General features: G+C 47.7%; 2 protein-coding genes across 3 annotated transcripts in view; one reads left to right on the top strand and one right to left on the bottom strand.

Annotated features, from left to right (window-relative positions):
• The first annotated feature begins 494 nt into the window (after positions 1 to 494).
• Positions 495 to 21,143, top strand: KDF1 (keratinocyte differentiation factor 1). Of its 2 annotated transcripts, none has more exons than XM_044285159.1 (4): positions 495 to 786; positions 2,598 to 3,554; positions 5,193 to 5,270; positions 19,020 to 21,143. In XM_044285159.1, the coding sequence occupies exons 2-4, from the start codon at positions 2,615 to 2,617 to the stop codon at positions 19,100 to 19,102; spliced, it is 1,101 nt and encodes a 366-aa protein (XP_044141094.1). In that variant the 5' UTR covers positions 495 to 786; positions 2,598 to 2,614; the 3' UTR covers positions 19,103 to 21,143. The 2 variants fall into 2 exon arrangements, with proteins under 2 accessions (XP_044141094.1, XP_044141095.1); XM_044285160.1 differs by having other exon boundaries at positions 5,196 to 5,270.
• A 1,303-nt stretch (positions 21,144 to 22,446) lies between these two features.
• NUDC (nuclear distribution C, dynein complex regulator) overlaps positions 22,447 to 26,981 on the bottom strand; it is a 35,528-nt gene continuing 30,993 nt past the window's right edge. Inside the window, exon 9 of the mRNA XM_044285279.1 lies at positions 22,447 to 22,822. Coding sequence (XP_044141214.1) covers positions 22,771 to 22,822 — 52 coding nt within the window. The 3' untranslated portion in view covers positions 22,447 to 22,770. The remainder of the gene's footprint in view (positions 22,823 to 26,981) is intronic.

Genomic DNA, 26,981 nt, shown 5'->3' on the forward strand with positions numbered 1-26,981 from the left:
TCAGTGATGTCAGCTTCATTATCCCAGAACCATACTCTACCGGTAAAGGATGCCCGGAGCAGTCAGCCTTAGCAGTCCTCAGAGGCTTGGAGTGATGCTCTCCCTGCAGTCATGCAGGCTTTTGTCTCCTTGAGGCCTCCTTGCCAGTTGCAGACTTTGTGACTGGAGTCTGTATCTCGTTATTCATGCATCAGCACGAACAGAACGTCACATCTCATTCACCATCTTCCTTCTTCTCTGCACATCTGCGGCTCTGCAGACCTGCATTAGCAATGTGTGACGTCACCGCCCGACTAGAAGGGGCGGGGCGATGGCGAGATGTCGAATCCAGCCACTAGAGGTCGTACTGCGCCACAGCTCTCTAAGAGCTCAGTTCTGCCCATATACAGGTGCAGAGGGCGGCCATTTTTGTGGAGACTACTGTATTTACACTACATTGTAAAGGCAATGTATATGTAGACATTTACATGCACATTCTTGTATATAACGGGGTGTAGCTGAAAGCAATGTTTCCTGCTTTTCTAGTGATTCACCAATCCCTGCAGTTTTCATCTATTTGACAAGCAGACAAGTAACTAGAGTGTTTTCTATCGGCCTCATATAGAGGAGGCAGGGGACGTACACGCCTGGAGGATGCGTGACGTAGGTATGCAGGTAGAGGTGTGGCCGGGACGCTCACCTGGCCGACAGGTAGAGGCGGTGGTGACCGGAAACGGAAGCTGGCGGCTGCGGGGAACCCGGAAAATACCGGAACCGACCCCCTGACTCTTTGTGAAGTTGATCAATGTAAGTATTGCGAGAGTATAATGGTGAAGAGTGCAGAGAAGGCGGAGGACGGGGGCGCACAGGAGTGAAGTGAGCGGACCTCAGACATGTTGAGGACGGGTGGGGAGCAGCAGAGGTGGGCACTGCCAGGTGACTGCCCTGTGGGGACCCATAGCTCCTTCAGGAGCCAATACCTGGGGATGGAGATCTGGCGCAGGGATTGAGAAGTTTTCATGGGCAGACGTTTTGGAGAGAGGTCGGAAGTCTACAGAGGGAGGATCAGCTTGTAGGGTCTCCACTTACTGATCGGGGGTCATCCAGGTGCAAACAAGGGCTTGAGTATTTAAAACGGGCAAACTGAAGGATCACAGGCACAAGCTGGAGTGATCCGAATAGAATGGGGGATATTGGAGAGATAGAAGAGCTGGATTGGCCAGGTTCACACACAGCATTTGTCCTCCGGAGTATTTTACTCCTGAAAGAACAGAAAATTCCATATTTACATGGGGCAGGTGGTATACTATGAGTCTTTAGTCCCTGCATGCCCTTGTTTGTTTTTGTTTTTTTCCTTGAAGCTTTCCTCATTTCCACTGCTTTTGCCATTTTACATGTTTGACCACTGGAGTCTTTATAGAAAACAGTTAGTTAGGGTCTATTTGCAGTGCTTTTACGACATATGCGTTGGGGAATGCTCCTGGCGTGTGGCGGTATATGTCAGGAGTGGTGAAGTATACTTCATATAAGGCTACTTTCACACTTGTGGCAGTGTGATCCGGCAGGCAGTTCCATCGTTGGAACTGCCCGCCAGATCCACTGATCTGTATGTGACTGAAAGCATTTGTGAGATGCATCCGGATCCGTCTCACAAATGCATTGCAAGAACGGATCCGTCTCTCCGCTTGTCATGTGGACAGATGGACTAATACATTCCTATGGGGAAAAATGCCAGATCAGGTGTTCTGCCAGATTTCTATAGCTTGCCGAAAGTCTATAGCGGAAGTGACATGCTGCGCAAGCGCACAAGCGTACTTCAGCGAAGCATTCCTGCTGCCTCCACTGGAGTAGTTCGCACACTGCGCGTGCGCAGACTTAAGGGTATAGATTTCTTAAAGTGACAGTCATCTCCATTAATCTACATGAATTTGTACCCTCGCGGGCTCGCTTCGCTCACCACGCATCGGGCTCGGCCTCGCTGGGCTCGGCATTTAGTAAAACTAACTCTATGCCGCCATTGATAGTAAAGAAGGAAATGGATGGTAAAGAAAGAGATGGATAGTCTCTTTCTTTACCATCCATTTCCTTCCTTACTATCAATGGCGGCATAGAGTTATTTTTACTAAATGCCGAGCCCGCGAGGGTACAAATTCATGTAGATGCTGTATTTTACTGGAGGTGACTGTCACTTTAAGGCGATGATTCGGATGATTGTGGAAGTGCGCTTGCGCAGCGCACCACGTCACTTCCGCTATAGACTTTCGGCAAGCTATAGAAATCTGGCAGAACACCGGCATTCAGACAAGTCTTCAGTTTTTTTCGCCGGAGATAAAACAGTAGCATGCTACGGTTTTCTCTTTTGTCTGATCAGTCAAAATGACTGAACTGAAGACATCCTGATGCAAACTGAACGGATTACTCTCCATTCAGAATGCATGGGGATATACCTGATCAGTTCTTTTCCGATATTGAGCCCCTAGGACGGAACTCTAAGCCGGAAAAGAAAAACGCTAGTGTGAAAGTACCCTTAATCCAATATAGAGGGGTAGTCATTGTGTGTCATGTATTACAATGCAGGAGTCTATAGATCTGATTATATTATTTTGACCTTTCCTTAGGACTTGTTCATGAAGCAATGCCCCGACCCCATCCTGTGGCTGTTCCTCAGGGCCGAGTATCCCCCCCTGCCCATCTTCCTTCTCCACGTCGCAGTTCCCCACATGAGACAACAGCTCACCCAAGCTCTCGGCGTAGAAGCCCTCCAGAAGACATTACTTTTATTTCAGGGTCTGCTGAGACGCCACCAGAGGAGCCACCATGCTGCCCCACTCTCTCCCGGGCCTGGACAACCTACAAAACTGTACTCTGCTATGTGGTGTCCTGCAGCTGCTGTCCCCAGAAAGATCCTGAGGAATACCTTCCCTGTCCTATAGAGAGCTCAGTTGGTCCACCAGCGAATGGTTATCCTGCTAGTAGCCCCCGTCCTATACGTGTTGCTGATAGAGGCAAAAAAACAGCACTTGGTAATAGTTTTAGTTACCCGGATCTTAAATTAATGGGTGTGCCTGTGTATAATAGGCAGACTGGTGCCATAGACACGGAACCCATCAAAGAGCCTCCTGCTCCACTACAGCCCCCAGTGTCCCGCAGTTCTGCCAAGGACTACTATTCTTTGCAGGAGTCCGATCCAGAATTGCCTCGGCTTAGCGGCTCCATGTCCAGTGCAGAGATTGATGAACTTATCTGGCACAAGCTAACAGAATTGTTTAGCCTCCATCAGATTGATGAACTGGCAAGATGCACGTCTGAGACGGTTTTCCTGGAAAAGAGCAGCAAAATTACAGAATTAATCAGCAGCCTGACACAGAACTACCAATTGGAAGAGCAAGATGCAGAGTGTCGGCTCGTGCGGGGGATTATACGTATCAGCACTCGCAAGGAACGAAAACGTGGACACGCCGGACGCGGTGGCGAAAAAGGAGGCAATGGTCAACAGCATAACAGCCAGAATGGTGGCAAAACCCCCGACAGTGGCAATGAAAGCATGCAGGAATCTGGACTGACCAGCCAGGATGGTGCGAATCACTGGGGCAAGGGTGGGATGTATCTTTGTGTGCAAAGAATGGAAAGCTCCTCCTCATTCCATTCATCCTTTCATCTGCATGTTTCCTGCCAAAACAGATTCCAGTAGGGAAAAACGAAATAAAATGTGCCTGTTTCTGGAAACCTGTGGATGAAATGTGGAATGAAAACTTGCCATATGATGGTACCCTTAAAGGGAAACTGTCCCCGGCATTTTGTGTATAGCGCTGATGACATGGGTTGCTAGATGGCCGCTAGCAAATCCGCAATATCCAGGACCCATAGCTCTGTGTGCTTTTATTGTGTAAAAAAAAAAAACACAGATTTGATACATATGCAAATTAACCTGAGATGAGTCCTGTCCCTGACTCATCTCACGTACAGGACTCATCTCAGGGTAATTTGCATATGTATCAACTCTTTTTTTTGTTTTGTTTTTTACACAATAAAAGCGCAGAGAGCTATGGGGACTGGATATTGCAGATGTGCTAGTGGCCATCTAGCAGCCCATGTCCTCAGCTCTATACACAAAATCCAGGTGACAGGTTCCCTTTAACTTTAAAGGAGAAATGCAGCCCAGAATGATCTATTTCATAGGTAACTGTTAGAAGATCACATTGTAGACGCCACTGATTTCCAAAACGCCAATATTAGTAAATGTGTGTTATGCCTAAAGGTTGCAGATGGTATCTAGCATTCTAGATGATTTAATATCTAAAAGAACCAGAATGGGCAAGGGCAAAAAATATTATTCCAGGATAGTTCTGGGCTATATGTTAGTCCCATAGATGCTGGGGAGGTGGTCACGCATGTGCACTACTGCTCCGTTCGCTTAGGGATCCCTGATGTTGTGCTTGGTAGGGGTCGCAGTGATTGGACCCCCTGATCATACACGAATCACCAGTCCTGTGAATAGATAAGTTTTGCTTTTGGGGACAATTCCATTTACAATTAGTGTGTATGCAAGGAACACTCCCAATGAGGACACTAAGGGGGAGAGTTATCAAAATCGATGTAACAGAAAACTGTTTTAGTTGCCCACAGCAACCAATCAGATTCCACCTTTCATTTTTCAGACCTTCTTTGGAAAATGAAAGATGGAATCTGATTGGTTGCCATGGGCAAATAAGATCATTTACTCCACATTTATTAAATCTCTCTCTAAGTGTGTCCATAGGTTTATGTTGGCCAGATGGAGGTCAAGAGTGTCCTTTTGGCCTTCATCTTGTCATTTTAGCATAGAACTAGCACCTCAGACTGCTATCCATACAACAGTTAAAGGTGTATATATTTTTTATGATGGGTCCCCTTTGGGTGGCAGGTTCCACTGTATGTCATCCGTTTCATGTATATGTATACTAGCCCATAAATGTGATGTGACAGCCCCAGAGTCACTGCGGTCCTTGTGGACTGCATGTGATCCACAGGTGCAGTGTTCACATGTGACCATGGGTCTTCAGCGAGGACTTCACAGGGCTACGAGAAGAAGTGTTTAACTACTCCAAAATGGTGTAAACACAGAAAGCGGTATGGCCCTCGTCACAGTTCTTGCCTGTTTTTTTCATTTAATGAAGACTGTTTAATCTTTATCGTTTTTTGTCTGTTGTAATTTTTTTTTTCTTTCATCTCAGCAGATCTAGATGTAAAGATTTCACAAGAGACAACCGCAGATCTCATAGCACGAAACATGAGGAGATACAGCGCACCAGGTATATAACAGTGTGTACATTGAATAGAACCGCCATTCACCTTGTTTTGTGGCTGAAACGAGATTTATGGTAAAATTGATGAATTAGAATCCTTTAGTTTAGACGCTCCGATCTACAACAGATTATTGGGAAGGAAGCGTTCCTTCCCGACAGTTGGCTGCTTGTTCAGTGTAAGGGACCGCTGCATTTACACGCAGTGATCTCCTCCACAGTATGAGGACGAGGCATGGCTACTGCTTGTCCCCATACAGCAGGGATCCGCAACTTCCGGCACTCCAGGTGTTGTGAAACTACATCTCCCATCATGCGCACTTGCTTGGCTTTTCTCTGAACTCCCATAGACATGAAAGGAGCATGCTGGGAGTTGTAGTTTCACAACAGCAGAAGTGCCAGAGGTTGCTGATCCCTGCCATACAGAATCATGGTTTCTGGGCAGCAGATCACTGTTTAGACAGCACGGTCTGCTGCCCAGGAACGATGATTTAGGTGCCAACCTAAACAACAGGATCACCTGATGAACGAGTGTTTCGCTCATTAATCGGTTGATTGGCTGCACATTTAGAAGGGTAGATTGCCGGGAACGAGCGTGCACAGGAATGTTTGTTCCTGATAATTTGCCCGGTTATCGGGCCGTGTAAATCCACCTTTTGGATTTCTAAATTATCTCATGTCGATTGTGGTCTATGGTGGGAGGCCAATTGCAATCTGTCAGACGGCTTAAAGAGGACCTTTCATGGGTCCAGACATTTTAAACGGAGTATCAGGATACGTAGGGGATGGTGCAGGGATCTAACTGCTCTTACTAGTTTTCCTGGGCGCCGCTTCGTTTGCCTGCTGTGGCCCCCGTTGTATTCTCCCGCCTGGTATGCTAATTAATAGCATTGGAGCAATAAGGAGGAGACCGAGTCTTTCTCTGTGGGCGTCTCCTTCTCCCCTGGCTGTAGCGCTGTCCAATCGCAGCGGAGAGCGTCACAGCCAGGGAAAGAAAAATAAAATAAATCACCTTCTCCCTGGCTGTGACGCTCTCCGCTGCGATTGGACAGCGCTACAGCCAGGGGAGAAGGAGACGCCCACAGAGAAAGACTCGGTCTCCTCCTTATTGCTCCAATGCTATTAGCATACCAGGCGGGAGAATACAACGGGGGCCACAGCAGGCAAACGGAGCGGTGTCCAGGAAAACTAGTAAGAGCAGTTAGATCCCTGCACCATCCCCTACGTATCCTGATACTCAGTTTATAATGTCTGGACACATGAAAGGTCCTCTTTAAGGGTAAGGCCACAAGTGGCAGGTTCGGTGTGGGTTTTGGGTTGTAAATACTGCGGATTTGCATTGCACAGGGATAAATTCACATGCTGTGGATTCCATATCTGTTCTGCATGTCATTTTCTGCTGCATATTTCTTGAGGGGCTTGTGGATAAGATTTGCTTTAGGTTGAATGCACACGGATGTGAGCAGTCCGTGGTATCCCGGCCTGGCATCCTGCTGAGAGCACGGCGTCATTTGTTGCTATGACGCAATGCGCTTCATGCCGCCGCTGCAGTACAGTAATACACTTGTATAAATCATAAGAGTGTTTTACTGTACTGCAGCGGCGGCATGAAGCGCACGGCGTCATAGCTACCAATTCCAGGCCGGGATACCACGGACCGCTCATGTTCGTGTGCATTTGGCCTTAAAGGAAATGTGTAATCAATTTTTTTTTCCTGCCAGTTCTCTTCTGTTTAAATCACTTTTTTTTTTTATGTTTAACCTATTTTTAAATAATTTTTGTCATGTTTTATATTTAAACTAAAACCAAAAATCCTAGAGTTTCTGCACTGGCTACTATGTCTAATAAATTGGTGCCACTTTTTGGTTTATGCAGATTACTTTACTGTAGGTAACTCATTCTAATCCTGCCAGTAATATCATCATCTCTGTGTGTAGATAAGACAGGATCCGCCATTCACAATAAGTGATAGTGAAATCTTATCTCTTCTTCCCTTGTACAATAACCTCTGCACAGATCACAGAGCAGGCGGAGAAAACTCTCCCACAGTCAATAGGGTCCCCTCCTGACCATTGTGTCTATGGTCCATGGGGCTGCCGTAAAACAATTTTCTTAATGCTGTGTAAATGCTGTTAAGAACAGCTCAGACAAAATGGCCACCCCCATAATTATGTTCCTAAAATAGAATATCTGTAATCGGAAAATAAAAACAGATCTAGTTTTAGCTGGCAGATAAGATTTTTTTGGGTGACACATTTCCTTTTAATAGCATTTAAAGAGCATTAAAAAATTGCTTTGCGGCAGCCTCATGGACCATAGACACAGTGGTCAGGAGGGGACCTCATTGACTTCTATGGGAGAGTTTTCTAGGCATGATCTGTGTAGAGGACATTATCAAATCTTATCTATTCTTTCCCTGTACAATCGCCTTTTGTGAATGGTGGATCCTGTCTTATCTGTACACAGAGGTGATATCATTACAGGCAGGTTTAGGCTGACTGTACAGCCTATTAGGCTTAGTGGCCAGTGTAAAAACTGCAGGATTTTTGTAATTTAGATGACATGGAAAATTAAAAATAACATCATCGACAATTCTTAAAAAAAAAAAAAAAAAAAAAGTTAAACATAAGAATGTAATTTAAAGAATAGGTCATTTTCTGAGGACACATTTTCTTTAATCTCATCCACTTTGCTGCTAGAGTATAAGGCCTCATGCACACGACTGTGTCAGCCGTGGCTGTGCTGCGGTTCGCAATGCATGGGCGCCGACCGTATACATACGCAGAACCATTCACTTGAATGGGGTTCACGATTCGCATCCGAAAGTCCTCACCGCAAAAAAGTAGTGCATGCACTATTTTGCGTTGCAGAGGCATGGACAGAAAACCCAGTGAGGCTTCCGTGGGCTTCCCATCCGTGCCTTTGTTCCGCACTGTGTCCTCCGGATTGATACAGTGATATGTTGTGCACATGGCCGGTGCCCGTATATTGCGTACCTTCTGTTTGTAGGCCACAATCTGGGCACGGTCATGTGCATGAGGCCTAATGCTGTGGATTCCACATGCAATTTTGCTGCCGAAAACATGTAGTATTTAGGCCACATGTGGCCTTCCTGTGATAGCACCCCTTTCTGTTCATTGATGATTACTTAGATTTTACTCTTACTTTAGTTCTTCTGGAATTAGTTCATTTGGGAACAAGTTGAGGTTTTATACAGGAGCTTTTTTATCTTTATAAAATTATTAGCGGGTAACTGAGTTCTCAAAAGACTTTTGAGATGTCATAGAGACACATCAAAAGTTTTTGATCAGTGGGGTCTGAATGCAGTGCCTGTGCATTGGTTGTCTCCTGCACAGTGCACTGAAGTGAAAGGGATTTTCCAGGTGTTGAATATTGATGGTCTATCCTTAGGATCCTGGCACCCCAGGGATCAGCTGTTTGAAGATGCCGCAACGCACCAGTGTGTACCACAGCCTCTTCCTAGGTCACTGATGTCTGGTTCAGTGGTCACTTGGCCAGGGGGCAGCTCGTTCCCATTTGGAATACCAAGCACAGCTGCTATCCAATGGATGACATTGTGCTTGGTAAGCTGCGAGCAGGCTGTGTCTCTCTTTACACAGTTGATCGGCGGGGGTGCCATGTTCGGACTACCACCAATAGGTCATCAATATTGAACACATTGAAACCTCCTTGTGTGCCAGGATTTTGTTTCACAAACCCAAGGCAAGTGACCTCCATATATTGGGCAAGGAATTGCTTTCCTTAATTCTAAGTGAAAATGTGAACTTTTTTTTTTTTTTTTTTTTTCCTTTTTTCCCCTCAAGAGATGATCGGGTCTATGTCCCATGTGTCTTCTCTATGATGTTAGCACTCTAGGAAAAAGAAAGGTGATCTAAAGCTTTGTTTTTGAACACTTCTGTCACGTGGTGTTGGTTTGTGGTTAGGGGGCACATGTCTGAGGCACTGGGTGAGGCGACACTGCCATGTTATAGTCATAGGAGATCTATTGTGTATGGTCTTGTGGTATGTTAATGCCTCTTAAAGTGTTAAAGGGAACCCGTCACCGGGATTTTGGGTATAGAGCTCAGGACATGGGTTGCTAGATGGCCGCTAGCACATCTGCAATACCCAGTCCCCATAGCTCTGTGTGCTTTTATTGTGTAAAAAAACCGATTTGATACATATGCAAATTACCCTGAGATGAGTCCTGTCCCTGACTCATCTCACATACAGGACTCATCTCAGGTTAATTTGCATATGTATCATATCGGGTTTTTTCCACAATAAAAGCACACAGAGCTATGGGGACTGGGTATTGCGGATGTGCTAGCGGCCATCTAGCAACCCATGTCCTCAGCTCTATACACAAAATCCCGGTGACAGGTTCCCTTTAAGTACCCTATATAGTCTTAAAGACAGTAGCCAGACTATATCATTAGCAGCCTTAACTTCATTTAATTACATGGAAAATCCAGTTAAAGTGATATTGTCATTGGTCTGTGATCTCAGATCACCACTCTTTTCTAGAATTAAAGGCTATGGAGCCCCATATACTTATTAAAGGGGTTGTCCAGGCTTTTTCTATCTCATCAATATCAGATCGTCGGGAGTCCGATACCTGGGACCCCCGCGATCAGTATGAGGAGACGGTGCGAGCAGTGCGCACATGCTGTCTCCCTTCTCTCTTCCTGTCCGCTGTTGTTCCATAGACATACAGCAGCAACCAGGAAGAGAGACGGCTTGTGCGCACACAGTCTCCCCATATACCTGATTGGCGGGGGTGCCGGGTGTCGGACCCCCGCCAATCTGTTATTGATCACCTATCCTGAGAACAGGTCATCAATAGAAAAAGCCCAGACAACCCCTTTAAAGGATCTGTCCCCTACTAGAGGGTCCAATCCATATAAACCCATAGCTACTAGAGGACTGAAGCCTGAGGAAAGGCTGCTGCTGATATATTCAAAAGTAGGCAACAGGATTTATTTCTAGGGGTGCATAGCTTTTTTTGGTCTTGTCCACATTGCTCTATTTCGAGGGCTGCAAAAATTGTCAATCAGCGCTCGTTTGCATTGGGCTGTTACATAGACCTATGCAAAGTGAATGGGGAGGAATGATTGCTACCAAGGTATTCTTCCTTCATTCAGTTCTATTGATTATTGGCATGAGTACAGAGGGAGATTGGCTGCCGATAACTGTGCCTCTTTCATCCTAATGAGTGTTTTCTCATTTATTGGCGGCACGATTATTCAGGCCAGCTATTAGGAATAAGCGTTCCTGTGAACACTTGTTTCCAACAATTGGCCTTAGAATCGTGTAGTGTAATGGGGCCTTCCATCCTGCCATCCTACCTCCTGGTCATAAATGATCGTTTCCTTCACTGGCAGAAGGTGGTGCTCATTGGTTATTACTGCCTCTTGGGGAAAACCTGATAAATGATGACTTTCCAATTTTTTTTAAAATTACAGCTTTCCCCACTGTAACTGGGTCATCCAAAGGAGCCCCAGTTACAGGAGAAAACAGCCCCTGCATAGCGCTTACTAAGAGCTATGTACAGAAGAAGGGGTAATAAACTGTCTTCTCTTCGGGGTCCCGGAAACAGGCTGTGTTTCTGTCCAGCAGGACGGGGGCCATAAACCATGGCTGTGTGGGCCTCTGTTTGTGCACCCCTGCTCCAAAAGTGGCTGTACTTTTCTGCATAGCATCTCTGAGATTAGTAAAAAGTGTCTGTTTTTCCAGAAACAGCACCCCCCTTTTCCACACGTTGCTTGTGTTATTGCAGCCAGAAGCACATTGTGGAAGGTTAGATGAGTTTTATAGTTCATGTGTTCGTGCAGCCATGTTTCTCGCCCATTTTCCTTGGGGGACACAGACCTTGGGTATAGCTCAGCTCCCTAGGAGGCGTGACACTAAGTAAAACTGTTAAGCCCCTCCTCCATCAGCTATACCCTCAGCCTGGAGATAGAGGCTACCAGTTTTAGCTTAGTGTCCAAGGAGGCAAGACACTCCCTGCTACTGCAGGGCTGTTTTCTCCTTGTTGTAATTTTTTCTCTAATTTGTTATTTTATTTTTGTTTTTTCCTAGGGATACCAGAGACGCATTGGGCCTCTCTGCTCTCCCGGGGTGAGCTGCGCCAGTGCCAACTATCTGCACTGCTGCCTCCCCCACAGAAGCAATAGGGGATCTGGGCAGCAATGGCTCCCCTACATCCCGCCAGCTAGGGGGTCGCCCGCACGCAAAGCCCCTCTCCCAGCTTCCTGCCACTGCGGTGCCAGTAGCTGAAGGGGCGACCCTGCTGGAAGGAACTGAGGGTGAAGACAGGTAAGATGGCTTTTCCAGCCCATACCCTGTCCCTATTTGCACTGGGTTTGGGGGGGCACCCGTGGTCGTCATTTGAGCGCTCTGTAGATCTCCCCATCTGCGGCTGCTTCCGCTCCCCAATGGCTGATTCCCCACGCTGTTTATAGGGCCCGGATTACTCTCCTGACATCCTTCTCCCTCCCCGCCGCCGCCGCTCCGTGCGTGATCGGGGGGCGGGGCTTAGGCCCGACATCGGCGGTTCGGGCTCGGCGGGGGACATTGTGGCAGAGGAGGCTCGGTGAGGTCACCCACCTGCATATCGCCGCGCACTTGGGCCTGCGGGCCTTGTTCTACGGACAAAGGTTTTCGTTTCTCACGCTCCTGCATAAACCTGAGAGTCACGGCAGCAGGGGGCGTGCTCTTTTTTTCGCGCGCGCGCGCGTCATTGGGGGCGGAGTTACGTTCTCCTTCACAGGAGACATTCAAACGTGTAGGGGGCGGAGCTTCTTCCCGCGCCTCTGCTGAGGTTTTTTGCCGCGCTTCCTCACTCCGTTCTGGAAGCTGAGCCACGTGGGAGACTCCTGGTGCATAGATTGCGTTTCTGGGACGCACGCTCTCTGCTGTTGCTGCCTTTCTGCAGCTGTTGATCTGGACTTCACTCCTGACGTTCTTCTGACACTGGTAGGACAGTTAACCCTCTCCTAACCCTCCTGGTCATAGCTGCTGCAACCCCTTGTGGTCTCTGTATCAGGGTACGACCACTTTTTCAACATGTCAGATCCCACGGGTGCCCCCAAACCCTGGTACCATGCCTGTACCGCCTGCAAGGAACTTTTTCCGCGTGGGCAATCTGAGCCGCATTGCCTTGCATGTCAGGCCCCGGTGCAGGGCCCGCTTTCCGCTGCGCCCCCCGGTGCCTCTGAACCCCCTGACTGGGCTAGGTCTCTGTCTCAGGCGGTGGAAAGCCTTACACATGTAGTGGGCCGTCTCGTGGATAGACCGCCTCTCCCGCAGGCTGCCACAATCCCTGTCGCACCCGCTGGGACTACCGTTTCTGCCGCCCCCACTGATTCCCTGCCTCCCAGCGAATCTTCCAGGGCCCGGCATATTCAGAAACGTTCAAGGGTTGAGCGCACATCTTCTCCAGATGCTTCGCTCTCTCCGCCATGCGTGCGAGCTCAGTCAAGTCTATCCTCTCAAAGGGATACGCCTTCTGAGGGAGAACTGGCGGATTCGGACGTGGACATGGACTCAGAGCTTCCGTCCAAATTGGCGTCCGCGGTGGGGCATCTTATCACTAGCATCCGTGATACCTTTCACATACACGATGACCCCCCCAGCTCTGAACAGGCCGGCGTGTCCTTTCTTCGCCCCAGACAGGCCTCCAAGGTCTTTCCCATCCACGCTGATTTTTCTTCTGTGGTGTCCAAGGCTTGGACCCGGCCTAACGTCCGCTTTGTTACACCCAAAAAGCTGGACATTTGTTATCCCTTTCCAGCGGATTCTGTGACCACGTGGACGTCCCCGCCTAAGGTTGATCCTCCCGTGGCTCGCCTGTCCAAAAGCACTACTATTCCTGTACAAGACGGATCTTCCCTCCAGTCTGCTGAGGACAGTCGTACGGAATCCCTCTCCAAGGCCATATTTACTGCCTCTGGTTCGGCCCTTAGACCGGTCTTTGCCTCCGCCTGGGCTGGTAAAGCGGTCTCTGAATGGGGTTTGCAACTGGAACGGGAGTTAGGGTCGGACGTCCCTCTACAGGACCTCCGTTCCTTAGCCCAACTAATTGTCCAGGCCGGAAAATTTGTCTGTGAGGCCTCTCTTGATGCGGGTGCCCTCATTGCCCGTTCCTCTGCCCTGGCAGTTTCTGTCAGGAGGGAACTCTGGCTGAAGGTTTGGGCGGCGGACGCCGCTTCCAAACGCTCTTTGGCTGGCCTACCATTCACGGGTTCCCGCTTGTTCGGAACCCGTCTGGACGAACTTATATCTGAGGCCACGGGTGGGAAGAGTACTCACCTCCCCCAGTCCAGGCCGAGGGGCGCCCCCCGTGGTCGCGCTGGTTCGTCCCGTTTTCGGTCCTTTCGCAAGCCCACCGGGTCTAGACCCGCGGCCGGTTCTTCTTCCTCTGGCCCAGCCCAGGATAGACGCAAGAAGCCGTTTTTTCGGACGCAATCTACCTGGCGCAAGCCCCAGCCCACACGGGCTCCCACAGGCCAGCAGCCCTCTGCCTGAAGGTGCGCCCCCACCCACCCGGGTGGGGGGCCGCCTTCTACTGTTCAGGAACGTATGGCGGGCCCACATCTCAGACGCATGGGCGCTCGAGGTTGTATCTTGCGGATACAAGATCGAATTTGCGTCCATTCCGCCAGACCGTTTCTTCCGGTCCCGTCCTCCGCGGGATCCTGTACGAGCGGCCGCCTTCTTCACGGCCATTCGCTCTCTAACGGACAAGGGTGTCGTCGCCCCCGTGCCTCCGACGGAAAGGTTCAGGGGGTTCTACTCGAACCTCTTTGTGGTTCCCAAGAAGGAAGGCTCAGTGCGACCGATCTTGGACCTAAAGCGCCTGAACCGTTTTCTCCGACTGCAGAGATTCCGGATGGAGTCTCTCAGGTCCGCGGTGGCCTCCCTGGAAAGAGGGGATTTCATGGCCTCAATCGACGTTCAAGATGCATATCTCCACGTTCCGGTTGCTCCATGTCATCACCGCTTCCTGCGCTTCGCAGTGGGGGACGATCACTTCCAATTCGTCGCCCTTCCCTTTGGTCTGGCGACGGCTCCTCGAGTATTCACCAAGGTCCTGGCCCCTGTCTTGGCCCTTCTGCGTTCAAGAAGTGTTTTTCTTCTCCCTTACTTGGACGACATCTTGGTCAAGGCACCCTCCTTCTCTCAGGCATCCGGCAGTGTGGGACTCACTCTGGAGACCCTGACGCGGTTCGGTTGGATCATCAACCACCCCAAGTCTTCCCTTACCCCCTCCAGACGGCTGATCTTCCTGGGGATGCTCCTGGATACGGAGTTGGCGGAGGTCCGCCTCCCGTCGGACAAGCGTCTGGCCCTTTGCGGGTCTGTTCGCAGTCTCCTCCGTCATCACCGCCCTTCCCTCAGATCCAGCATGCGGTTGTTGGGGAAGATGGTTGCCTGTTTCGAAGCGGTGCCGTTCGCACAATTCCGATCCCGCACCTTTCAGAGGGCAATTCTGTCGGCCTGGGACAAATCACCGAGGAGTCTGGACAGGACCTTTCTTCTGCCTCCCCTGGCTCGGGCTTCCCTCAGCTGGTGGTTGCATATCCCTCTACGGGGGAGGTCCTTCCTCCCACTGAACTGGCTGGTGATTACCACCGATGCCAGCTTACGGGGGTGGGGGGGGGTTTTCCCTCCCCGGTCCGTCCAGGGCGTTTGGTCTCTATCGGAGTCCAGACTTCCAATCAATATTCTGGAACTGAGGGCGATTCTTCTGTCCCTCAGACACTGGACCCATCTACTGAGGGGCCACCCTGTTCGGATCCAATCGGACAATGCCACGGCTGTGGCATACATAAACCATCAGGGAGGCACTCGCAGCGCTGCTGCGATGCAAGAGGTGGCCCTCATTCTCCTCTGGGCGGAGGCGCACGTGCCGGCCTTATCCGCGATTTACATCCCGGGGGTGGACAACTGGGCGGCGGATTTCCTGAGCCGGTCCACCATCGACCCGGGAGAATGGTCCCTGCACCCAGAGGTGTTCGAAGCCCTTTGTCTTCGCTGGGGTCGCCCCGACGTGGACCTCATGGCTTCCAAATTCAACCACAAGGTCCCCCGATACCTGGCCAGGGCACGGGACCCGAAGGCGTACGGCGCCGACGCGCTCGTCCTTCCGTGGCGCGAATTCTCCCTTCTGTACGTCTTTCCTCCTTTCCCCCTCCTGCCACGGGTTCTTCGGAGGATCGCGGCAGAGGGCGTTCCCGCGATTCTGATCGCCCCGGATTGGCCCCGCCGGTCTTGGTACGCCGACCTAATGTTGCTGTTGGCAGACGCACCGTGGCCACTGCCCTCCAGGGAAGACCTTCTCTCTCAGGGACCGATCTTCCACGAGCATTTAGGCTCGCTACGTTTGACGGCGTGGCTATTGAGACCGCCGTCTTAACGCGACGGGGTTTCTCCGCGGACGTAGTCCGCACCATGATCCGTGCTCGTAAGCCCGTGTCCTCTAGGATCTACTATCGGGTTTGGAGGTCCTATCTGGGGTTCATGTGAGTCCCGGAGCATCCCACCTCTCCGGTTTTCTCTTCCCACGATCCTGTCCTTCCTCCAGTCGGGTCTGGACCTGGGGCTGAGCCTCAGTTCTCTGAAGGGACAGATTTCGGCGCTGTCTATTCTTCTCCAGCGTCCCCTGGCCCCTCTGGGGCCAATTAAGACCTTCTTACAAGGGGTGGCTCACTCTGTACCGCCGTACCGCCCTCCAGTTCCATCCTGGGACCTGAATGTGGTGCTCTCGGCGCTCCAATCAGCCCCCTTCGAGCCTTTACGGGAGGTCTCCCCTCGCCTTCTGTCCTGCAAGGTCATCTTTCTTGTGGCCATCACATCTCTCCGACGGGTGTCGGAGTTAGCGGCTCTTTCTTGCTCCGAACCTTTCCTGATCTTCCACCAGGATAAGGTTGTGCTTCGGCCTGTCCCGTCCTTCCTGCCAAAGGTGGTCTCCGCCTTTCACATCAATGAGGACATCGTCCTTCCGTCGCTCTGTCCCTCTCCTTCCCACCCCAGAGAACGGGAACTGCACCGTCTGGATGTGGTCAGGGCGTTGAAGATTTACCTGGAGGTCACCGGATCCTTTCGGCGCACGGACTCCCTGTTTGTGGTTCCGGAGGGTTCGCGCAAGGGTTTGGCGGTCTCCAAGGTGGCTATTGCCCGTTTCATTAAACTGGCGGTGTCTGAGGCTTATCGAGCCAAGGGTAGAGCTCCGCCTTTCAGCGTCACTGCTCATTCCACCAGAGCAGTCGGGGCTTCCTGGGCGCAGAGGCATCGGGCCTCGGCTGAACAGTTGTGCAAAGCAGCCACTTGGTCCTCTCTGCACACTTTCACAAGGTTCTATAGAGTGCATACGCATGCATCAGCGGATGCTGCTTTGGGCCGCCTGGTTTTGCAGGCAGCGGTTTCCTGATGCTCCGGTGGTGGTCCGCCTTGGGTTTGTGGTCCCTCCCTTCTTGGACTGCTCTTGAACGTCCCAAGGTCTGTGTCCCCCAAGGAAAATGGGCGAGAAAAGGAGATTTTTGTATAACTTACCAGTTAAATCTCTTTCTCGCTCTTCCTTGGGGGACACAGCACCCACCCTTCTGTGTTTGGTTACGGGGTTATGGTCTGGCGCCCCGTTGGGTTGCTGGCTGGTTGTTTCCATTGTTGGTTGTTATCCTTTCACTACTTGGACACGCAACTGGTAGCCTCTATCTCCAGGCTGAGGGTATAGCTGATGGAGGAGGGGCTTAACAGTTTTACTTAGTGTCACGCCTCCTAGGGAGCTGAGCTATACCCAAGGTCTGTGTCCCCCAAGGAAGAGCGAGAAAGAGATTTAACTGGTAAGTTATACAAAAATCTCCTTTTTGAACGAAGGAGGAAACAAAAAGTACAAAAACCGTGAGGTATTTGCAAGTAAAGCTCTGGTCACACTGGCATTGGTCTGTTCGGCCCTACGCGAGCAATATGAAACGCTATCTTCCATTTTTGCAGTTTGCCAGCTGTCCATCAGTTTTTCATTTCGATGAGAATAAAAAACTTAAAAATACCTCACCAGCACGTCCTAGCAGTCATCCTGGAAAAACAGGCCGCACAAGGATGATATCTGTGGGCTGTCAGTTCTTGTTCTCTGTTGAATGGGCATGTGAAAGATGGACAAAATGGTAAATGGTGCCATTTTCTTGCAGAGGACTTGAGCCTCCCTGATCAGTAATGTTTAGCTGCTGCTGATTACTAGGCAGTGGGCAAATACATTTTGGGTGCTGCGAGGGAGCATGCGCTGTGCCCTGTGGGAATGCTTGTGAAGATCTGCATGTATCATCCTTTCCCTGACACCGCACATATTTATGGAGGAAGCTAACGGCGATCTTGCTGGCAACTTCCTGTCTCCCTGCAGTTTAGTTCTCACTAGCAAGGTGATGATTGGCTGAGCCTTTGCCGTTTTTTGATCCATTCGAACAGGAGCTCGCTGCTTCCGTTTGCGTCTTTGAGATGATTTTAGCTGAGCAGCCTATAATTTGCTTTCGCTATGTTTTTCCCTTACCAATCAACTTTTTAATTGAAGTATGTTCTTTATCAGAAAAAATGTATTTCAGAAGGAAACATGTGCAACATTTGGCACCCTCCTACCTAAATAAAGGCCAAAATCAACACCTGTCATTCCACCGAATCCTCATCGCTAAATTTTTTGAACGTGCCCATGTCAATAACTGAGTGGCATGCAAGTCATTTTTTTATTTCTATTGTAATAAAGTGGATTATTTTCTATGTAGAAATACTAAAACCAGTGATCTATCAGGTTGATCATTTTTCTCCCCCTGAACACTGTAACCGCACAGGCCTGGTGGGAAAATTCTGCCTGGACATTTTGGCGTGTACCTAGGATTTACATTTGCCAACTTTAGCAAGTTGAGTCAGAATCTTTGAATCATGGATCACCATCCTGGCATGCAAATGAACAATTATTTAATGCTGATATTTTTATAGAAGCATAGGCTGTCATTATACTTAGGCGGAGGCCCTCCCTAAAGATTAATTGGCCTCAATGAACAAAATGTCTATAAACTATTCTGTATTGTGGATTAATGAGCTTGGTATACAATATAGAAAAGCTATGTCCACCATGTTGAGTGTATACACAGAGAAGGCTGTCAGCCTGTTCACGCTGCACTCGCTGTGGGCAGGATAACGTATGGACGTAATGATTTCAGCAGTCTTGCCACTGATCTATTAAGATGCTTTAGTTTTGCAGAAATTATAGTTTCATAGTTGCGATTGCCAGTGCTTTGAGGCAGGAATTCAGTGTATTCATGATATGCACCCCATCCATACTGCTGATTGACAGATTTCTTCCAATGCACAGTAATAGGAAAGGGGCTGGTGATTAATAAACACATGACAGACCGCTGAAATCTGCATGTCCGTCACTACTTTATGCTGCCTAAAGCTACATTCACATGACCGTATGTATTTTGCGGTCCACATAAAATACAGACGCCGGATCCATGGCTTTGCGGATCGATTGTAATAATGCCTATTCTTGTCTGCAAAATGGACAAGAATAGGACATGCTCTATATTTTTTGCGGAAATGTTGAAATGAATGGGTCCTCATCCAATCCGCAAAAAAAGAAAAAAACTGAATGGACACGGAAAAAAGTGTGAATGTAAGGTTTCCTTTAATGCTCAAGCTTTACCCTTAGTACATTTAACATGCGATTTGTTAACACAAATGCACATTTCCTATTCTTTTCAGGATCTACCTCCCAGAAAGATGATTCTTTACCAGACACAGAAACAGACTCTTCAGGCACCCCACTATTGAAGGTTTACTGTTAATGGAAGTCCAAACCCTACGCGACAAGCTTGTGTCGAGGTGCGCTAGCGCCCAAAGCTGGCCATGCACATTCACCAGCTGTTAACCGAATGATCTTTCCCAGCTCCCCCATACATAGGATTTTGGTTTCAATGGGGAGAGTGGAGAAGGTGGCTGCTTATCTCCTGGGAGATCAAAAGGATCAGGCGAAAGTATTCACTTCCCCTGATCCTTCTCTCGCTGTTGGCAGAGTGAACCAACAATACACTGTGTGTGGGGGGCCTTTTTAAGACCCTTTACTTAATATAGACCAGGGATGCCCAACCTGCGTCCCTCCAGCTGTTGCAAAACGCCAACTCCCAGCATGCCCGGACAGCCTACAGCATGGCATGAGTTGTAGTTTTACAACCGCTGGAAGGCTACATGTGGAGCATCCCTTATATAGACTACTAAAGTGAACAACATGGACTTCTCAGCTATCGCATTTCTATGCTCCATGAATTCCCAGATGATTTTTCATCCCAATGATTCCTTTGGTCAATTTTGTGCGAGGTTATGTAAATGTTGAAACTTTTTGTTGTTGTTGTATATGTTCTATGTAGGTGTTCATGTAATGCTTGGTGTTGCTTTCTATTTCTGAAACGTTACATGAAAACAACATAAGGTCAAGCTGTGAATTGTCTACATATGTATATAACTGTGTAAAATATGTAAGTAAGATGCGCTGTTTAACAAGATGTCGATTTAGACGTGCAGCAATATGTACATTCCTGTTAGGAAGTTGTTGACTGAACTATTTTATATCAAATTCTCCAAAACTGCTGAAAGACTCCCCTTTAAGTTAATTATGCACAAAGACAAATAAAACCTCTTATTAGCTTAAGCCATACTATCAAAATTGCCAAAACATGAGTAATTAATACCATTACTGTAGCAGTTATTCTCAGTTTTAGTCCTCAACAACAACAAAGCTTTACAAGTGCCTTCACACAAGGCAGGAGTTTCTGCAACGGAGCCGTTTTGGAAGCAAGCCTGTTCAGGTGAAGGCACCCTTAGAGACTTTCTGGATTTGGAATATTGATGGCCTGTCTGGCATCCCTGCCGATCAGCCTTTGTGCGAGTGCTGTGTACCTGTATGCTCTACCTAGTGGGGGAATGTAGCTTCATGTGAACAGGAAGAAGCCACAGCACTTTCATGAACGATGCAGGTCCTGGTGGCTGCTTTCTCCTAGAAGCACCGCTCTTGTCTTTGTGGGATTGCAGCTTAGCACCATTTATCTGAATAGGGAATTTCTACCCTGTAAGTTGAGTGCCTTGGGGACTGGAATGGAGAAATGCTGCTGTTTAGAATACTCTTCTATAAAAGAATGTGAGGAGAAAGTTCAGGGTACCCGTTTTTATTTTAACTTCTCAATGTGTTAATGTTACTGTTAATATGTAAATGTAGCCATGACGTAGTTCACACAATAAAATGTCAGTCATGTACACAGTCTGGTGTGTTTTCCAACTGAATCAGCCCTCCAAGCCAAGGGTTTATTCACACTTGAATATTTTGCATCAGTATTGGTAAACCTAAACCAGGAAGATCTAGAAATATTTTCCATATTTTTTTTTTCTTTGTTTCTGTTCCATTCCTGGTTTGGCTACCAAATACTGATGCAAAATACAAATGTTTGAAAGTGGCCTAACAAAAACTTAAAGGAGTACTCCCAGCTTAGACATTTAGTCAGGACCTTAGACCTACCCACAGGTGGGATATACCATAGATCAGCAACCTTTGGCACTCTAGCTGCTGTGAAACTACAACTCCCAGCATGCACACATGCTTGACTGTGTTTACAACTCCCACAGAAGTGAATGAAGCATTCTGGGAGTTGTACTTTCTGAACAGCTGGAGTGCCAGAGGTTGCTGATCTCTGCCATAGATGTATGACTGATGCAGGTCCCACCACAGGAACCGGTGCCTGGGTAGAGACTGTTGCTGAATCCAGTCAGAGAGCATATGGCTGTCTCCACTTAGGCTGGGTTCACATGGGCGTTGGGGGAACATGCAAGATTTTTTTTTTTCCCCCCACACGAGTGCAGAGCGTTTTAATGCGTTTTGCACGCATGTGAGAAAAATCGGCATGTTTGGTTCCCAGACTTGAACCCGGACTTCTTCACAGAAGTTCGGGTTCAGTATTCTATAAATTGTTGTTTTCCCTTATAACATGGTTATAAGGGAAAATAGCATTCTTTAATGCAGAATTCTTAGGTCACTTGAGGGTTAAAAAAAAAATAAAAAAATTAAAGGGAACCTGTCACCGGGATTTTGGGTATAGAGCTGATGGCATGGGCTGCTAGATGGCGTTAGCACATCTGCAATACCCAGTCCCCATAGCTCTGTGTGCCTTTATTGTGTAAAAAAAAAAAAAAAAAGATGATACATATGCAAATTAACCTGAGATGAGTCCTGTACACGAGATGAGTCAGGGACAGGACTCATCTCAGGTTAATTTGCATATGTATCAAATCGTTTTTTTTACACAATAAAAGCAGAGAGCTATGGGGACTGGATATTGCAGATGTGCTAGCGGCACCCTTGGCCTCAGCTCTATACACAAAATGCTGGTGACAGGTTCCCTTTAACTCACCACCTCCAATTGATCACATAGCTGCCGGTCTCCTGTTCGTTCTTCAGGACCTGTGGTGACATAGCTCATTACATGGTGATGGATCATGTGATGAGCACAGTGATGTCACCACAGGTCCTGAAGAACGAACAGGAGACCGGCAGCTATGTGATCAATTGGAGGTGAGTGAGGTTTTTTTTTTTTTTTACCCTCAAGTGACCTACTAAGCATTCTGGCATTAAAGAAAATACCCTTATAACCATGTTAAAAGGGAAAATAATACAGTGAATAGACTTTTATCTTAGAAACCATGTGTGAAAAAAAATCGCGATTTTCACGCAGCCCCATTTACTTCTATGGGGCCCGCGTTGCGTGAAAAACGCACAATATAGAGCATGCTGTGATTTTTCCGGCAACGCACAAGTGATGCGTAAAAGTCACAGCTCATGTGCACAGCCCCATAGAAATGAATGGGTCTGGATTCAGTGCGGGTCCAATGTGTTCACCTAATGCATTGCACCTGTGCGGAAGTCTCACCCGTGTGAACCCAGCCTTACTGTCATGCAGCTACTTCCCTGGCTAGAGGCAGAGGCCAGCTCATCAGTGGTGGCAATAATACCTTAATAGAAAGTAGTGAATATACATGTTTTCTTTCCAGATTCATCCATTTAAGAATATACTTCTTTTTCAAGTCTATGCTTGTATGTTGTGGTATTTTACAAAAGAAAAGGAAAAAAGTGAAAGAGGACAGTGAATAATAATGAAATGTGTACACGTTCTTTATTGACAGCACAGCATCATGCCTTCATGTTCCATCCGTGGTGCTGTGATGTTACACGGAGAAGCACAAGCCAGTGTCCTAGTCCATCACCTTCCCGAAACAGTGCTTACACTTGGATTTCTTAAGGGCTTGTTCAGACAGTAAAGGCAGCACATGGATACAGTGTTCCTCATGAAACGCTGCTTCAATGTGTTGCTGGAGATATTGTACAGGCAGAGATAGAGCTGGAAGATTGCTTGCATACAGACAGCCAAAGCAATCGCCTGATGAACAATAAGGATGTTATAGTACATAAGGGTTAGCTAAATTTGGCTTTGGAGAAATCCATTTCTGGGTGCTGTTCCATGAACCTTAAGGGAGAAAAGAAGAAAATAAATAAATCTTTAGAGAACTTGGTTATTGATGAGATGTATAACTTGGCTATTCCTGTCTGACTGGGGATACCTAAAATGTGTAATCCAACTAACATTAGATGTATGCCCAGTAGCTCAGTCCAACCATAGGAGGCAGTGTAACTTCTGATATTAGACAAGAGGCATAGAAGATTGATTTGAATACAAAAATGGTACTCTGCTAAATATTCTTCTTTATATGAAATATGCATCAGGAACATGGCAAAAATACCACCTGAGGGGCGAGTAAGAGTTGCATACGTTCATTGGAGGTTTTGTGGTCCGCAAAACACGGATACTGGCGGTGTGCATTCTGTATTTTGTGGAACAGCTGGCCCCTAATAGATCAGTGTTATCCTTGTCCATACACACTAATTAATATAAAATAATGCACAGGGAGTCCTTTCCAATTTTTTTTGTGTGGCTCCATTGAAGTGAATGGCTTACTGGCTGCAAAAAAAGAACACCACACCTTTGTGTGCTTGAGCCCTAAGACCTTACTTACATTAGAGTCCAAATATCTATTGTCAGCAAAGGCAGAATATTTAGCATTGGGTACAATGTCTTTTCTATACAAGTGATTGGGACAGGATCCCTGTATGTGCATAGTGTGCAACTGCTCATAAAAAATGTGGTACTAGACATTAAAAGATTTGCCTTTTCACCAGCACTGAAGACACGGTCAGCGTTTCCCCAACTAGGGTTCCATGGAACGCCAGCAGTTCTGCACACTGTTCAAGGGGTTCTGGGTAAGTTTTGTGCTTATTGGCACTAAGCATATTCTAGGCCAGGGATGCTCAACCTGCGGTCCTCCAGCTGTTGCAAAACTACAACTCCCAGCATGCCCTGACAACCTACAGCAGGGCATGGTGAGGGCCACAGGTTGAACATCCCTGTTCTAGGCCATTCAGCAAGATTCACAGTGGCAGTTAGCCTGGCAGGGGCACAACTCTAGGAAGGCCATGGTTCCCACTACTAGATCACGCCTGGCACACAAGGTCCTGACATTCACTAGTATCAGAACATGTGGGTTCCTGGATCTAAGGATTCCTTTCCAGTCTGTCCTGATGATAGGTCATCAATATCATTCGCTTGGAAAACCTCTAATCGTGGGACAACCCTTTCTCCTACACAGTACTGCAATAAGCCTTAGTTCTGAGCTGGTCCCAATTATTGTTGTCAACATAATAAGAAAAAGAACAGTGACAGGAACATAAAGCTTATCAATTTTTGTTTCAAACCCCAAGTTTATGACCTCTTTTTGCTGTCAAAGAATAGAACATCCAGCTGATCCCTACTGTGTCAACCAACAAAGATCCCTGACAGAGAAACTTGGTTCATACATACTTTGTACATTTGTGAATGGGGGTTTTACAGAGGTTTTCCCACAAATGCCATTTATCACTTCTCCACAGAATTGATCCACTACCACTCCATTCAAACTGATCCTAAGGAGGAACAGACTTCGAGCTCCCATTCTAGTGAATGCATAGGTGAAAAGTGTCATTTGAGGGAGACCCCCTTTAAAAGGGAATCTGGTACCTGGAAATTCACTGGTAAACCATGCTCAATACATTGTGGTGCTAGCTCAGTAAATGTAATAAAACCTTCCACTTAGTGATCTGTTCTTTAAATCCATGTGCAATGAGCACTTCAGAGGGCGGACACAAGCCACTATGTGCAGCCCCTGATTGACAGGGCCAGGTAAGATGATGCAGTAATCTGACCACGTCAACGAGTGTCCCAGGGTGCCCTCGCTGCACATAGCTGCTTGTTTGCACGCGGATTAAAAGTAATTTTTCTCTAGAATGAAAAACAAATTGTTTAATCTATCAATATATTCAGCTGAGCTAGTCCTACAAGGCACTGTGCGTGGTTTAAGGGCAGGTTCAGACAGTTCTCTGGAGGAGGTTTTGAGACAGATTTTCCTGTAGGCTTTTCAGCTAAAGTCAGCAAGTCCATTGTGGGAATCACACTCCGTTCTGGACACTGCTAGTCTCGCAGGGCATTATTATGATTGATAATGCTATGCGCCTCAGCTTGACCTTATTTCTACAGGATCATAGTGACAAAACTGTCACAGGATTCTGTTTCAGTAAGGTCACATGGCTGCACATAGCATTATAAATCAGTATAACGCCATGCGCACCTGCAAGTCCAGAGCAGAGGGTCACACTCGCACATGGAGCACGATTCCCACAATGGACTCGCTCGTGTGAAACAGCCCTAAGTCATTCCTTTATTTTTCAGTTGATGGTGCTGTATTAGGGCTTGGTTTTTGCAGAACAAGTTGTAGATCTTGCACCATTTTTGGGTGAACAACTTACTGATTAACTTTTATTAAAGAGGACCTTTCAAGGGTTCGGACGTTATAATTTAACTAGTGGATTCTGTGGGGGCATAATTATGGCTTATTACAGCACTTACTGTTTTCTGTATGTGCTGCTCCATTTGCCTGCTGTGTATGTAAATTGATACCAATCGGTACAGGGAGGAGACAGCAGTGTTTCTCAATGGGCGTCCCCTTCTCCCTGGCTTAGAGCTGTACAATCGCAGGGAGAAGGTGAGCTTTTGTTTTTCTCTCCCTGGCTGTGACACTCAAATCTGTAGTAAAACTCGTTAAAGGGGAGACTTCCGGTTCCGGTGCTGAGATGCAGGACGCGGCGTAAGTGTGCTCCAGCCGCCCCTCACCAAGATCGCGCTCCGGATTCAGCATACCAGCACAGAATACGCAGTTCCGGCAACCCTAAACTCCTCAGAGCATTCCGTCGAGTCTTCCATGGACAGATACTTACTCCGGAGCAGCGCTTCACAGGTCGATAACACCATGCTGAGCAAGATGGCAGATTCACGCCCAGCATCCCTGAACAGTGCCAGAGATAACACCACTGATACCTTGCTCGTTACCCAGACGGATAGCCAACCTGAGACAGCTACAATAAATTACAAAACTCTAGCCATAGAGGTAGCCAGACACTTGGCATCTAATATTAAAGAGACACTTTCCTGAACGCTGACGCAGTCTCTACAACAACTGCATGAAGCCGTAGCGCAGCATGACCTGTGTCTAGAAGATCTTGGGCAGCGGCTCGCCTTGGTGGAGTAGGAGAATTCTAAGAACGGTATGGCTATTCAGGAGCTACAAAAGCATAACATTAAAAAGGACCGTCTGGAGGACTTGGAGAATCGTTCCAGACAGAATAAACTGAGGCTCTTAGGCCTACTAGAATCTATCAAGCCGCAGGCTTTCAAAGATATCTGCAAAATAGAACTACCAATGGCCCTGGGGCTAGATGGCAGGCACAAAGTAGAAAGGGCTCATAGTGTTGGACTGGCACCAGATTTACAGCGTTCACCTACCAGGGGTTGTAATGACGCGATACCAGAGGGAGTTTAGCGCCACATGCTCGACTATTCCGGAAGCAAATCAGGTTTCAACTACAATACGCAGCCACACTGAAAGTTACTCTGCCAGATAGTACGATTACCTCATTCCGAGACCCATCAGCAGCTGCAGAATCGTTGCATGCGATACTAGAATCGCAAGGTCCTCGGGACGCGGGAGACCATAGATCTGCCAAATCCCCGCTGAGAGAGCCAGAAGCCCAGAATGGAAGCACTTACCTCAGAGGGAACGAGGTCAGAGGGGCTGGGAGAAACCGCCCAGTAGGAGCTGTGTGCCTCACGTCAGCTAAAGAGGCTAGCTTTTTCATGTTTTCCATGTTTAATGCTTCTCATTGTCCTTCTTTTATTAGTGGGAAGATATGTCCGCTTAAGCGTTCAGTTACCACAGTTGGTGTTAATATAACAGTTTGCATATGATTACCTGCATTACACTTGCCGCTGACACAAGGATATCAGCGGCAGCAAGAGTAAATTAAACTAGTAAATGAGTAGAATGTAGAAGGTGGGGGGCAGAGGGGTCTTTGCAACTCAGAAAAATGGAAGCAATAAGCCTAAAATAAGGTAGAATTTGGGGTTAAGGAGTTGGTATTCATCGCGGTTGACGCCTATCTTTGAGGGGTCACCATTCTGAATACCGAGGGGAAGTAGGGGTTAGGTTGCATTGTTGTGTCGGGACTGTGTTTTTTTTTCCTTTATATTATTTTTCTTCTCT

This window comes from Bufo gargarizans, chromosome 3, assembly GCF_014858855.1.
Source record: "Bufo gargarizans isolate SCDJY-AF-19 chromosome 3, ASM1485885v1, whole genome shotgun sequence".
Lineage (NCBI taxonomy): Eukaryota > Metazoa > Chordata > Amphibia > Anura > Bufonidae > Bufo > Bufo gargarizans.

What these genes read in the sequence shown, in the direction of transcription:
- KDF1 (XM_044285159.1), top strand. Translation starts at nt 2,615, where the DNA reads ATGCCCCGACCCCATCCTGTGGCTGTTCCTCAGGGCCGAGTATCCCCC. An exon ending in TGGACTGACCAGCCAGGATG is followed by an intron (nt 3,555 to 5,192) that starts GTGCGAATCACT and finishes CTTTCATCTCAG; the next exon opens with CAGATCTAGATGTAAAGATT. An exon ending in GAGGAGATACAGCGCACCAG is followed by an intron (nt 5,271 to 19,019) that starts GTATATAACAGT and finishes TATTCTTTTCAG; the next exon opens with GATCTACCTCCCAGAAAGAT.